General features: G+C 37.0%; 1 protein-coding gene across 8 annotated transcripts in view; it reads right to left on the bottom strand.

The window, feature by feature from the left end:
• The window catches only part of STAG1 (stromal antigen 1), a 400,292-nt gene that overhangs the window by 29,184 nt on the left and 355,461 nt on the right, over nucleotides 1-15,647 (bottom strand). For all 8 annotated transcript variants that reach the window (XM_036266503.1, XM_036266505.1, XM_036266501.1 and 5 more), the window contains 3 exons: nucleotides 15,136-15,237; nucleotides 10,813-10,961; nucleotides 9,971-10,099 (listed from right to left, as the gene is read on the bottom strand). In XM_036266503.1, coding sequence (XP_036122396.1) covers nucleotides 9,971-10,099; nucleotides 10,813-10,961; nucleotides 15,136-15,237 — 380 coding nt within the window. The remainder of the gene's footprint in view (nucleotides 1-9,970; nucleotides 10,100-10,812; nucleotides 10,962-15,135; nucleotides 15,238-15,647) is intronic.

The raw sequence follows: 15,647 nt of genomic DNA, 5'->3' as shown, positions 1-15,647 counted from the left end.
ATATAGAGTTATGAAAAATACCTTAGGAGAATTCAATAGTAGATTAGAAGAAGCTGAAGACCGAACCAGCGAGTTAGAAGACAAGGTAGAAAAAAAACCACCCAAATAGAGCAGAAAATGGGGAAAAAACTTCCTTAAATTGGTGAAGGAAAAAGCCACACATACCCAGGAAACAGAGTCCTAAGCAAGATGGACCAAAAAGACCCACAGCTAGACACATCATAATTAAAATGTAAACATTAAAGACAAAGAAAGAATCTTAAAGGAAGCAAGAGAGACAGAAAATTACCTACAAGGGAGCTCCCATTAGACTGTCAACTGATTTCTCAACAGAAACACTGCAGGCCAGAAAGGAGTGGCATGAAGCATATAAAATAAGGAAAGGCAAGGGTCTGAATCCAAGACTACTCTATCTAGCAAGGCTATCATTCAAAACTGAAGGAGGAATAAAGAGTTTCACAGACAAAAAAAGCTAAAGGAATTTACCACCACCAAACCAGCACTACAAGAAATGCTAAAGGGACTGTTGTAAGAAGGAGAAGAAACTGAGAGAGAGAAAGACTAACACAGGCATAAAATAAAAATGGCAATTAATAAGTATCTATCAATAATAGATTTAAATGTAAATGGCTTAAATGCTCCAATCAAAAGCATACACACGGTAGCTGATTGGATATGAAAACATGACCCATATATATGCTGTCTACAAGAGACCCAACTTGCAACAAACAACTCACACAGGATGAAAGTGAAGGGATGGAAAATTTTTTTTACAAGTAAATGGAAATGACACACACACACACAAAGCTGGTGTAGCAATACTCATATCTGATAAGATAGACTTCAAAATGAGGGCCATAATAAGAGACAAAGAAGGTCACTACATAATATAAAAGAATAAATCCAACAAGATGATATAACCCTGGTAAACATATATGCACCAAATACGGGAGCAATACAATATATTAAAAAACTTCTGGAGGACTTCAAGGGAGAGATCAATAGCAATACAATCATAGAGGGTGACTTTAACACCCCACTGACACAACTGGATAGATCTTCTAGACAAAAAATTAACAAGGACACAGAGTCCTTAAATGAGGAACTAGACCACTTGGACTTAATAGATATTTACAGAACATTTCACCCAAAAGCTGCAGAATATACATTCTTCTCAAGTGCACACACGACATTCTCAAAGATAGACCACATGTCAGGACACAAAGTAAGTCTCTACAAATTCAAGAAGACTGAAATCATATCAAGCATCTTCTAAAATCACAATGGCATGAAACTAGAAATCTATTGCAACAAAAACATTCAAACACATAGTGGCTAAATAGCATGTTATTAAACAACAAATGGGTTACCAAGGAGATTAAGGAAGAAATAAAAAACTTTCTGGAAACCAATGAAAACAAACACACAACACAAAATCTATAGGACGCAGTGAAAGAGCATCCTGAGAGGGCAGTTCATAGCATAAAAGTTCATAGCACACAATCAAGAAACAAAAATCCCTAATTGATTTTATAACCCCACAACTTAAAGAACTAGAAAGTAAACAAAAAGAAAAACCCAGAGCAAGTAGAAGGAAAGAAATAGTAAAGGTCAGGGCAGAATTAAAGGACATAGAAATGAAAGGAAAAAAAAACAATTCAAAAGATCAATGAAACAAAGAGCTGGTTTTTGAAAAGATAAACAAGATTGATGGACCCTTAGCCAGATTCACCAAGAAACAAAAAAAGAGGCCCTGAATAAACAAAATCAGAAATGAAACAGGAGAAGTAACAACTGACACCACAGAAACACAAAGAATCATTAACAAATACTATGAACAATTATACGGCAACAAATTGGACAATCTAGGCAAAATGGACAAATTTCTAGAAACACACAGTCTCCCAAAACTGAAGCAGGAAGAGATAGAAAACTTGAACAAACCAATAACAACTAAGGAAATTGAAGATGTAATCAAGAGACTCCCCGCAAACAAAAGCACAGGCCCAGATGGCTTCATGGGGGAGTTCTACTGAACATTCAAAGAAGATCTAACACCCAATCTCCTCAAACTATTCCAAAAAATCCAAGATGACAGAAGACTTCCACACTCATTTTATGATTCCAAAACCAGATAAAGACACTACAAAGAAGAAAAACTTTAGGCCAATTTCACTGATAAACACAGATGCCAAAATCCTTAACCGAATATTAGCAAATCGAATCCAGCAATACATCAAAAATATTATTCACCATGACCAAGTGGGATTCATCCCAGGGAAGCAAGGCTGGTACAATATTCACAAATCAATAAATGTGATATACTACATAAACAAAATGAAAGATAAAAACAATATGATCATGGCAACGGATGCTGAAAAGGCATTATACAAAAGTTTATACGGAACCAAAAAGGACCCCAAAGAGCCACAGCAATCTTGAAAACCAAGAACAAAGTAGGAGGGATCACAATACTGCATATCAGGTTATACTACAAAGCCACTGTAATCAAAACAACCTGATACTGGCACAAGAACAGGGATATAGATCAATGGAGCAGAACAGAGAACCCAGAAATTGACCTAAGTCATTACGCTCAATTAATATTTGACAAAGGTGGCAAGAGCATACAGTGGAGTAAAGACAGCCTCTTCAATAAATGATGTAGGGAAAATTGGACAGCTACATGCAAAAAAATGTAGTTAGGCCACCAACTTACACCAGACACAAGAATAAACTCAAAATGGGTAAAAGACTTAATTGTGACCCCATGAATCCATAAAAATCCTAGGAGAAAATGTAGGCAACAAAATTTCAGACATAACATGCAGCAGACTTTTCACTGATACAATGCCTGATGCAAAAAGAAAACACAGGAGAAAAAATGAACATATGGGACTACATCAAACTAAAAAGCTTCTGCACAGCAAAAGAAACAATCATCAAAATGGAAAGGGAACCCACTACATGGGAAAGCATAATTGCCAATGATTTATCAGATAAAGGTTTAATTTCCAAAATATATAGAGTACTCATACAACTCAACAGAAGGAAGACAACCCAACTAAAAAATGGGCAGAGGACCTAAAGAGACACCTCTCCAAACAGGTCATACAAATGGCCAAGAGACATATGAAAAACTGCTCAACATCATTAATCATCAGAGAGATGCAAATTAAAACAATTATGAGGTATCACCTCACACCTGCCAGAATGGCTGCCATCAACAAATCATCAAACAACATGTGCTGGCGAGGGTGTGGAGAAAAGGAGACTCTAGTACCCTGCTGGGGGGAATGCAGACTGGTGCAGTCACTAGGAAAACAATATGGTGTTACCTCAAAAAGTTAAAAATGGAACTGCCATTTGAACTAGTGATCCCACTTCTAGGAATATATGCTAAGAAGTCTGAAACATCAATCAGAAAGAATATATGTACCCCTATGTTCATAGCAGCATTACTTATAATTGCTAAGATCTGAAAAAAGCCCAAATGTCCACCAATAGATGAGTGATAAAAAAGCTGTGGTAGCCCTGGCCGGTTTGGCTCAGCGGTTAGAGCGTCGGCCTGCGGTCCTGAGAGACCCGGGTTCGGTTCCTGCTAAGGGCACGTACCTCGGCTGCAGTTTGTCCCCGGCCCTGGTCGGTTGTGCGGGTGGCAGCCACTCGATGTGTTCCTTTCACATCGATGTTTCTCTCTCTCTCTCTGTTCCTCTCTCTCCCTCCCACTCTACCTGAACAAAAAATGGAAAAATTTCCTCGGGTGAGGATAAAAAACAACAACAACAAAAAAAAGCTGTGGTACATACACACAATGGAATACTATGCAGCTATAAGAAAGAAAGATCTCTTATCCTTTGAGACAACATGGAGGGACCTGAAAGTATTATCCTAAGTGAAACAAGCCAAAAAGAAAAAGACAAATACTACATGATCTCACTTATTTGTGGAATATAATGAACATAACAGTCTGAGGAATAGGGTAGACCCAGAGATGTGGAAGTAGGATACAGACCGACAACCCTCAAAAGAGGAGGTGGTGGGGGGAGGGAAGAGATAAACCACAGAACTTATATGCATGTACGCATAACCAATGGACACGGACAACAAAGCCAGGGGCAGGGTGGGGGGAATGAGGAGAAGGGGGTCAATGGGGAAAAAAGGAGAAACATCTGTACCAAAAATAAAATAATAAATAAAAAAAGAAAAATTAAAAAATAATAAATAAAATCCCTGATAATTGTAAAAAAAAAAAGATCTCTTATCCTTTGAGATGACATGAAGGGACCTGGCGAATAGTATCCTAAGTGAGATAATCCAATCAGAGAAAGACAAATACCACGTGATCTCACTTATCTGTGTAATATAATGAACCAAATAAGCTGATGAACAAAATAGTCCCAGAGACATAGAAAGAAGTAAGGTTCAGACTGACAAACCTCAGAGGAGGGGCGTGGTGGGAGAGAAGATGAGATAAACCAAAGAACTTACATGTACGTATGCATAACCAAGGAACATAGACAACAATGCTGGGGTGGGGTAGGGAGTGAATTGGGAGGTTGTCTAGAGAGGAGAAAGGAGAGGCATCTTCCTTCCTTCCTTCCTTCCTTCCTCCCTCCCTCCCTCCCTCCCTCCCTCCCTCCCTCCCTCCCTTCCTTCCTCCCTCCCTCCCTTCCTTCCTTCCTCCCTTCCTCCCTTCCTTCCTCCCTCCCTCCCTCCCTTCCTTCCTCCCTTCCTTCCTCCCTCCCTCCCTCCCTTCCTTCCTTCCTCCCTTCCTCCCTTCCTTCCTCCCTCCCTCCCTTCCTTCCTCCCTCCCTCCCTTTCTTTCTTTTCTTTTCTTTCTTTTCTTTCTCTCTCTCTTTCTTTCTTTCTTTCTCTTTCTCCCTCCCTCCCTCCCTTTTCTTTCTTTCCCATGGGGGAAAAAAAAAACAAAGAGGAGAAAGGAGAAATCTCTGTAACAAAAATAAATTAACAAGAAGAATAGCTAAATTATTGCCCAATGTATCATATATGCAATATATTACCTAAAATGTTTGGTACTCAACAAAAAGTTACAAGACAAGCAAAAAATAGTAAATTGAATAGCCAAAATAAATAAATAAATAAATACATAAATAAATACATAAATAAATAAATGTAGCAGTAGAAATGTGGGCCCCCAAAATTGCAAAGCAATAATTATAAATATGTTCAAGGAACTAAAGAAAACCATGTCTAATGGAAAGTATGACACTATCTCTCATTTATTTTTTATTCTTTATTGGTTTTTAGAGAGAGAAGAAGAAAGAGGGGGAGAGATAGAAACATCGATGAGAGAGAACATCAACTGGCCACCTCCTGCATGTCACCCCTCTGGCTGGGGATCGGACCCACAACTTGGGCAGGTGCCCTGACTGGGAATTGAACTAGAGACCTCTTGATGAATGGGTCGATGCTCACCCACTGAGCCACACAGGCTGGGCAACACTATCTCTCACTTAATAGAGAATATGAATAAGAAGAAAGAAATGATAAAAAAAAAATAGAAGTTCTACAGTTTAAAAGCACAGTAACAAAAATTTCAAATTCACTAGAGGCTCAACAGATTTCAGCTGGCAGAAGAATTAGTAATCTTGAAGATATATTTAGAGATTATTATCTAAAGCAGTGGTTCACAACCTTCCTAATGCCGTGACACTTTAATACAGTTCCTCATGTTGTGGTGACCCCCAACCATAAAATTATTTTCTTTTTTCTTTTTTTTTTTTTTTTTTTATCCTCACCTGAGGACATTTTTGTATTTTTTGTTCAGGTAGAGTGGGAGGGGGAGAGAGGAAGAGAGAGAGAAACATCGATGTGAAAGGGACACATCGAGTGGCTGCCACCCGCACGACCAACCAGGGCCGGGGACAAACTGCAACCGAGGTACGTGCCCTTAGCGGGAACCGAACCCGGGTCTCTCGGGACCGCAGGCCGACGCTCTAACCGCTGAGCCAAACCGGCCAGGGCCATAAAATTATTTTCAATGCTACTTCACAACTGTAATTTTGCTACTGTTATGAATCGCCATCGGAAACATGTGTTTTCCCATGGTCTTAGGCATCCCCTGTGAACAGGTCATTTGACCCCCAAAGGGGTTGTGACCTACAGGTTGAGAACCGCTGATCTAAAGAACAAAGAGAAAAATGAATGAAACAAAATGAATGGAGCCTGAGAGAAATGTGAGATATCATTTACTACAATGATATGAGTAATGGGGGTACAAAGAGAAGGAGCAGAAATAAATTAGAAGAAAAACTTAATCTACATGTCCTCAAACCTCAACCAAATCCAAACAGGAAAAATACAAAGAGATCTATACCCAGATGCATCATGGGTAAAATATTAAAAGCCAAAGGTAAAAACATAGTACTAAAAGTAATAAGAGAGCCCTGGCCAGTTTGGCTCAATGTTAGAGTGTTGGCCTTCGGACCAAAGAGTCTCAGGTTCTATTCCAGCCAAGGCCACCTACCTTGGTTGCCGTTAGTCCCCAGCTCTGGTTGGGGTCACGTGGGAGGTAACCAATAGATGTGTGTCTCTTGCATTAATGTTTCTCTTTCTCCCTCCCTCCCTTCCTCTCTATCTGAAGATAAACAAAAAAATATCCTCAGGTGAGGATTTAAAAAAAAAGTAGTAAGAGAAAAGTAACTCATTATACACAAGGAAACTCCAGTAAGTTTAGAAGCTGGCTTCTCATAAGACACAATGGAGGCCAGAAGGCAGTGGGAGAACATAAGTAATGTGATAAAAGTAAAAAACTATCACACAAGAATCTTATATATAGCAAGATTATATTTCAAAGTTTAAGATGAAATAAAAGCACTGTCAGATAAACAAAAGATGAGAGAATTTATTGCTGGTCAACCTGCCTTAGAAGAAATACTAAAGGAAGTTCTTTAAGTTGAAAGAAAATTACACTAGAGAGTAAGTGGCAGTTACATGAAAAAAACAAAAACAGAGTGCTGAAAGGTAATTAGTAGGTATTTATAAAAGACAATATAATTGCATATTATCATGTATTCTTTTAATTGATTTAAGAAGCAATTATATAAAACAATATCACTGTATTATTGGGCCAATAACACAGAAATGTAACATATTTGACAAAAATACAAAAAGAAGGGGTTGGGAGCAAAGATGTATTAAAGTAAGGGAATGATGCCAGATGATATTCCAAATCCATAGGAAGAAAATGAAGAGAACCAAAGATGGTAAATAAGAAGGTTATTATTGCTATAAATATAATACTTGGCTCCCATTCTTCTCTCAGTTTATTTAAAAGGCATTGGGTAATCTCAAGTAAAAATTATAACAATGTATTGTTGGGTTTGTAACATCTATCTAAATGCAGTATGTAGAACAATAATAGCACAAAAAAGAGAGGAAGTAGACCTATATAGGGATAAAGTTTTTATATTTCTTTTGAATAAATATGAAGTAAAATTTGAAAAGTGGAAGTATATATATATTTTTAAATATTTTTTCTTTATTGATTTTAGAGAGAGAGAAAGAGAGATAGAAAAACATTGATGAGAGAGAACACCGACTGGCTGCCTCCTGCATGCCCCTCATGGGGGATCTGGCCTACAACTTGGGCATGTGCTCTGACTGGGAATTGAACCGGCAACCTCTTGGTACATGGGTCGACGCTGAGCCACTGAGCCACACTGTCTGTGCTGAAAAGTGAAAGCATATTATATGGCCTAGAAAAATGAGTGAAAAAATTATTTACAAAACACAACGGAAGATTTTTGAAGGAATTCAATGTTATACTAGGAAATATCTATTCAATATAAAAGAAGGCAATAAAGGAGGAAAAACAAAGACAGATATAAAGAAAACGAAAAGTATAATGGAGTGGATAAACCAATCAATCACACAAACATTACCAATTACATGGTGTCCAGAAGAAACACACTTTAGAATTAAAGACAAAAAGGCAGAAAGTGAAAGAATGAAAAAAAAGGTATACCATGCAAACAGTAACTAAAATAAAGCTGGAGTAAAGTCATCCCTTGCCACTTTGCACTTCGACTTTTGTGAGTTCACTCTATCATGGTTTTTTCAAATATAGTATAGTATATAGTATAGTATATATATAGTATAGTGATAGAGTGACGCCATGCAAGTTGAAGCTCAAAGTGGTGAGAAATGACTGTGTATAAAGAATCCTACTTCGCAGAAATTCATTTATCGCGGTAAAGTCTGGAACTGATTAACTACGATAAACAAGGGCTGACTGTAGTTATACTAGTATCAGACAAAGTAGACTTGAAGACAAAAACTACTAGAGACAGAGAAGGATATTTTATAAGTAACAGTCAATCCATTAGGAAGATACAACAATTATAAAAATATATACACCTATCAACAGGGCCCCAAAATACATGAAGCAAAAACTGACAAAACTAAAAGGAGAAACAATAATTCAGTTACAATAGCTAGAGACTAATACTACACTTTCAATAATGGATAGAATAACTAGACAAAAGACCAATGAGAAAACAGAAGACTTGAACAGTATAAAATCTGTAAGCCACATGAACCTAAGAGACATCTATTTATACAACAAAACTCCACTCTACAACAGCAGGAGAATACATGAAACATGCTCCAGAATAGACTATATATTGGTCCATAAACAAGCCTTGATAAGTTAAAGGATTAAAATCATACAAAGGCCCTGGCTGATTTGGCTCAGTGGTTAGAGCGTCAGCCTGCGGTCCAGAGAGACCTGGGTTCAGTTTCCGTTAAGGGCGTGTACCTCGGTTGCAGTTTGTCCCTGGCTCTGGTTGGTTGTGCGGGGGGCAACCACTTGATGTGTCCCTTTACGGTGATGTTTCTCTCTCTTCCTCCCTCTCCCTCCCACTGTATCTGAACAAAAAAAATGGAAAAATGTCCTCGAGTGAGGATAAAAAAAAAATATCATACAAAGCATGCTCTCTAACTACAATGGAATAAAACTAGAAATCAATAATGGAAGGAAAATTTGGAAATTCACAAATACGTGGAAATTAAATAAAATACTCCTGAATAACCAACAGATTAAAGAAGAACTCACAAGGGAAATGAGAAATGCAAGATACCAAAACTTACAATCTTGTAAAGTAGTGCTCTGAAAAAAATGTATACCTGTAAATGCCTATATTAAAAAGTTTTCAAACCACCCCAACCTACCAACACCCAATACCACTCATTCTCTATCATATTATTCTATTTCAGTGCCTGAAACTTTCTTTTGTATATTTATGTTATGTCTCCCTGCATTAGAACATAAGCTTTCTGAGGGCAGAAACTTTGTACTGTTCATTGCCTGGCCATATTAGAAAAATAGCTATACAACAGTGCTTGACTACATTAAGGGTTTAATAAGTATTTTCCGACCAATATCTTTCATTAGAACTATCATTTTTAGATAAGCTTTAACTGTCAATCCAAATTTCTTTTTATTTAGCATATTAATATAACTGACTCATCTTCCTATCAATTTATAAAATTTGGTAACCATTACAGAATCACTCTCTTAAGTTTTCTAGTTTTAAATAAAACTTATCCCATCAACACATTTTTTGGAAAATAAAATATTTCTTTAAATTGTTATAAAAATAGAAAATACACAAAAAAATCTTCTTGAAACAAGTCAAATACAAAATAAAACGAAAATATAATTAATATAAAAAGGAAGTAGAGCTACACAATGGCTAAGCCAATGTTCATACATCTTTGAATTGCAGAGGAAGAAATCATTCCCACTTGCTTAATTTAATCTTGTAAATTCTAGGTACTGAAAGGTGAGTAGTGAAACAACACCTGTACAAAAGCTTGAAAGAATACAATCAGAGCCTAGGTTATCAACAGTAATTATATCTTGATAATAAAATTTTTTCACAAAATAAACATTTACAATTAAATGGTATTATAAAAGCCACTTCTCCAGCAAGGTGCAACTTACACAGTCTTTTTGTCCTGTCGAAGAAGTTTAGAAGAAAATTCACTTAGTACTTCCAGGAAAGCCAGATTAGGAGGTGGATATTCTTGTCCTTTCTGATTTTGGTATTTAAAGGCAAATTCTATGCCATCCCTGAAGCAAAAAAAAAAAAAAAATATTATCCTATTTTTCAAGATAGCTAGTGTAGTTCTCTCAATGTGCTAGTTTTAAAAATAGCTGGGAAGGGCAGCAAAATCATCACGAAAGATAGTAAAATCTGACAAATTCAAATGATAAAATAATGTTACCTATATGAGATATTTACATAATAATATCTAATTTTATTTTTATAGTAGAAAATTACAAGTTGAGAAAAGTAATTAAAAAATTAGACACAAGGCTAAATTCCTATATACCTTTTAGTGGTAACAGAAATACCCTAGAAAGATCATCAGATTGTCAGAAAAATCTGTTTATTAGAGTTGCTCATGGTACCAAGCACCCCTGAGTTTTTGTCAGGTTTTCTGTCATTCAGTTAGTTTTCAGTTATGAATTGAGACAGACCAAATCAGTACTGTACAGTGTTTTTAAATCCATGTTCCCACATTTTCTCATTGACAGACCAGATAAGAGTATTTTGTTAAACATTACTTTCTATACTTCATAAGATGAAGTATAGAAGTTTTAGTTTTTTCAAATTAAAAATAGTCTCCTAGTTGAGAATGATGAGACTAGACAATGTCTAAAGCTCTTATAACTTAAAAAATTAGACCATTGTTCACTTTAAAAAGGAATCAGAATAACAGTTATCTTAAATTCCAGTAAATCAGATTCTGTATAAAAATGTGATTACTTAGCTCACTCACTTGTGAAGTGTGGCAACTGCTTCTCGTGTCTTGATTTGGTCCAGTCCAAATGTAAGGGCAAAGCGACGTGCCAATTCTTTAATGCCACTGACATGGGCAGATGTCCTATCTAGATTGGGACCTTGCTCTTGAACAAGTTCATTAAATAACTGGCAGAAATAAAAAAAGAAGAAATTTAAGGCTAAGAACTATTTATTTATTGTTAGAATAGTAATATAATTTAAAAATACTTAATAGGCATACTGTAAAATATATTTTTTCCTCCTTACATTTAACTTTAGCCACACTATTACCCTTCTCCAAGTCATCTATTACTAGTTTCTTGAGATTATTTTCATGTTAGTTATTGATTAAATGAAACAGGAATGTATTTCTTTTCAATATCTATTCTTCTTTTTTATATCATTTTCACAGAAATGGCAATGTATAAAATACAGGGTTGAGAATGTTGTGTTTTCACTTATATCTTAGACAAGAACACTGTGCAAAAGACCAATTGTATATACGGGGGCTATGATTTTTCCCACCCAAAAACAAAATATACAAAAAGTTCCTAAGCTGGGTGGAGGGCTTTTATAAATTACCTATATGTGTCAAAATAACAACAAAAACAAAACCCTGGAGTACTAAAGAACTCATTCCCTTTTACCTACTCAGCAGTTTTGCTCCTTTGCTTACTCCTCCCTCCTGCATCATTAACTATTTCCTCTACTAAATGCATGCCTTAACTTCGTAACCAAATTCTCTGCCAGCCTCCAAAGCATCTTTCTGACTATCTTCATGGCAAAGATCTTGAGAAGTACTGTTTACATTTTTTTTTTTTCACTTCTTCACCTCCCCATCTCCCAGTTCACTCTAATCACACCATTACATTGAAATAGCTCTTGCCATGGCCGATTTGGTTCAGCTGTTAGAGCATCGACCGCGAGTTCCAAAGAGAGTTTCAAAGAGTCGCAGGTTTGATTCCAGCCAAGGGCATGTACCTCGGTTGTGGTTCATCCCTGGCCCTGGTCAGGGCTGTGCGGTAGGCAGCCAATTGACGTGTCTCTCTTTCGCATCGATGTGTCTCTCTCACTCTCTCTCCACCTCCCACTCTCTCTGAAGATATTTGAAAAAATATCCTTGGGTGAGGACTAAAAAATACCCCAAAACAGTGAAATAGCCCTTGTCACCCTGGCCGGTGTAGCTTAGCAATGGTTGTGGTGTTGGTTCAATTCCTGGCCACAGTTGGGCATGTGTAGGAGCCAATCAATCGATGTTTATCTCCCTCGCCTTCTCTCTCAAAACAAAATAAAAAAAAAAAGCAAAGAAAAAGCTCCTGTCTTCTATTAAATTTCTTGTCCATCTTTAGTTTTCTTCATCAGTAGATTTGCCTGGCCTGAACTACTGACTGTGCCATGACTAAAACAGCAATTTTTCCAGAGATTTTCAAATTCATTAACAGGTAATTGTTTACCAATTCTTAAACTTTAATATGTTTTCACAGATAGTTGTACACAATAGCCTTTAACTTTAAACTTGACATTTAAAATGAATACAGCCCTGGCCAGTGTAGCTCAGTTGGTTAGAATGTCATCCTGTACACTGAAGGGTCTTGGGTTTGATTCCTGGTCAGGACACATACCCAGGTTGTGGAGGCAGCCGATCTATGCTGACCTCTCACATCGATGTTTCTCTCTCTCTCTCAAATCAATAAAAGCATGTCCTCTGGTGAGGATTAAAAATTAAAATAAAATACAAAGAAAATATTTCATTGTACAAATTCAAAGAACATCAGAAATTCTCCCCTCACCCACTAAATATCATTCTTCTCTCTAAAGGTAATCAGTGTTCAAATTCAGAACTTTTCTAGACCAATTTAGAGATACTGATATTTCATATACAAAGTTTTTAATTTTATTTATTTATTTATTTATTTATTTATTTATTTATTTATTTATTTATTTTAATCCTCACCCGAGGACATTTTTCCACTCTTTGTTCAGGTAGAGTGGGAGGGAGAGAGAGGAACAGAGAGAGAGAGAGAAACATCGATGCGAAAGGAACACATCGAGTGGCTGCCACCCGCACAACCGACCAGGGCCGGGGACAAACTGCAACCGAGGTACGCGCCCTTAGCGGGAACTGAACCCGGGTCTCTCAGGACCACAGGCCGACGCTCTAACTGCTGAGCCAAACCGGCCAGGGCCAAAGTTTTTATTTTTACATAAATGGCACCATACTACATATTTTGTCCTAAAACTTGCTATTTTTTCATTTAATGTTTTGTCTTAAAAATCTTTTAACTACTTCAGAGAATCAGTTTATTTAAGCATTCCTCTGTTGATTGACATTGAGACTATTTCCAATTTACATAAGACAAAACCAGTATCTTTCCTTAAGGACCTTTTCTTCTTCACCTTTTTCCATCATAGGTACTATTAATCATTTTAATTAATGTCGATCTGATTAGCAGTGATAAATAACTCATTTTACTTTGTATTTAATTAATTACTAATAAAATTATGCCTCTTTTCATGTTTATTGGCTTTAAAATTTCCTTTTCTGAAAAGTAGCTTTTCGTATCCCTTGCTTACTTTCATATGGGATTTATTTATCTTTCTCACTGATTTGTAATGTATGATTAGAAACACCTGCCCTGGCCAGTTTGGCTCAGCGGTTAGAGCGTCGGCCTGCGGTCCAGAGAGACCCGGGTTCGGTTCCCGCTAAGGGCACGTACCTCGGTTGCAGTTTGTCCCCGGCCCTGGTTGGTCGTGCGGGTGGCAGCCACTCGATGTGTTCCTTTCGCATCGATGTTTCTCTCTCTCCCTCCCTTCCTCTCTCTCCCTCCCACTCTACCTGTACAAAAAATGGAAAAATATCCTCGGATGAGGATAAAAAAAAAAGAAACACCTGCCCCAGCCTGGCCGGTGTGGCTCAGTGGTTGAGTATCGACCCATGCACCAAGAGGTAGCCAATTCGATTCCTGGTCAGGGCACATGCCCAGGTTGTGGGCCAATTCCCCAGAGGGGGTCACACAAGAGGCAGCCAATAGATGTTCTCTTTCATCAATATTTCTCTCTCTCTAAAATCAATAAAGAAAAAAAAATTAAAAATAAATAAAAACACCTGCCCCAATCTTTGTTCACAGTGCTGGTTGATGATTAATCTATTTAAGTCTATACATATCAATTTTTTACTTTGTGGCCTCTTTCCTCAGTAAAATCTTCCCCACTCAAGGATATTAAAATATCCTCTTTCACTTTCTTATAAACTTCTAATTTTTAACATTTATATGTAATCCACCTAGAAGTTATTTTGGTACATATTAGGTAGGGCTATAAATAACTATTTCCCCAAAGACACAATCGACCCATCACCATTTAATGAATAGGCCCAATCCTTTCCCCACTGATTTTAAATGAGACCTTTATCATAAATAGATACACACATACCTACACCCCTCCCCATCAATCTTTATATTAATTTACTAGGCATTTATTAGGAATCTTATTTATGCCATATATGTGACATATTTCTGTATTTTTCTTTTAATAATTACTTTTTAAATATCCAATTTGGCATTTCATCTGGTCCAAGAGCAAATCAACTTAGGGTTTCATCTATTTGAAATATGAACTACTGGATTATCTTACAAAAGAAAAGACATGTAACGTTTCTTTGTACCAGAAAGTATCTATAGTAACATGCTGATATAATGACTTAATTTAAATGAGGTAAGCCCTGGCCGGTTTGGCTCAGCGGTTAGAGCGTCGGCCTGCGGTCCGGAGAGACCCGGGTTCGGTTCCCGCTAAGGGCACGTACCTCGGTTGCAGTTTGTCCCCGGCCCTGGTTGGTTGTGCGGGTGGCAGCCACTCGATGTGTCCCTTCACGTCGATGTTTCTCTCTCTCTCCCTTCCTCCCACTCTATCTGTACAAAAAAATGGAAAGTGTCCTCAGGTGAGGATAAAAAAAAAAAAAAAAAAAAAAAAAAAAAAAAAAAAAAATGAGGTAAGATACCTAGCACATACTAAACACAAGAAAGTATTCAATATATTAATTCCACTTCTTTTTTTGTAAGATTTAATTTTTTTTCTTCATTGATTTTTGAGAGAGAGGAAGGGAGAGAGAGAGAGAGAGAGAGAGATAGAAACATTGGTGAGAGAACACTGACTGGCTACCTCCTGCATGCCCCCCACTGGAGATTGGGCCCACAACCTGGGCATGTGCCCTGACTGGGAATCGAACCAGCGACCTGTTGGTGCATGGGTCAACGCTCAACTAATGAGCCACACCGGCCAGGCTTAATTCCACTTCTTATCTCTTTACTTTAAAATTTCTTACCTGCTGTAAACTGAGAATGAGGGTCTTGGCACACTGAATTTTATCAATCTGCCTGGTTTTACTCAGTGTTTCCTTAATAATATCACCATAGTCATTGTAATACTGCAAAGAAAAGAAAGAAATCATAGCATTAAAATTATTGAAATTTCATGAGATAAAGAATGGGTTGATGAAAAAAATAGTTGAGTACAGAGGTATTTATTTTCCTCATCTTAAACACAATGAGAGTTTAAAGATTTTGTCTAAAGTTAAAGAAATACACATTTGATATTTAAGATTATGAAATAACTAATAATAACAGAACTAAAAACTGAAAATTCTAAGAGAAGAGGAGGAAGTCATATAGGGTAAAGAGAATTCCTCATTCTTTATAACGGGCTCAGTAGACACTATTTAAAAGGTCACAAATGAAGAAACATTAGTTTGGCAGAAAATTCCTGAAGAACTAAAATGAAAACATTTACCTCTGGAAAATGGGCCTAAATAAGGGTAACAGACTTAACTTTCATTTA

This window comes from Molossus molossus, unplaced genomic scaffold (genome assembly GCF_014108415.1).
Source record: "Molossus molossus isolate mMolMol1 unplaced genomic scaffold, mMolMol1.p scaffold_m16_p_18, whole genome shotgun sequence".
NCBI classification, from domain to species: domain Eukaryota; kingdom Metazoa; phylum Chordata; class Mammalia; order Chiroptera; family Molossidae; genus Molossus; species Molossus molossus.
Note: the sequence above shows the minus strand (reverse complement) of the source record. Positions and strands in the feature narration are given on the sequence as shown.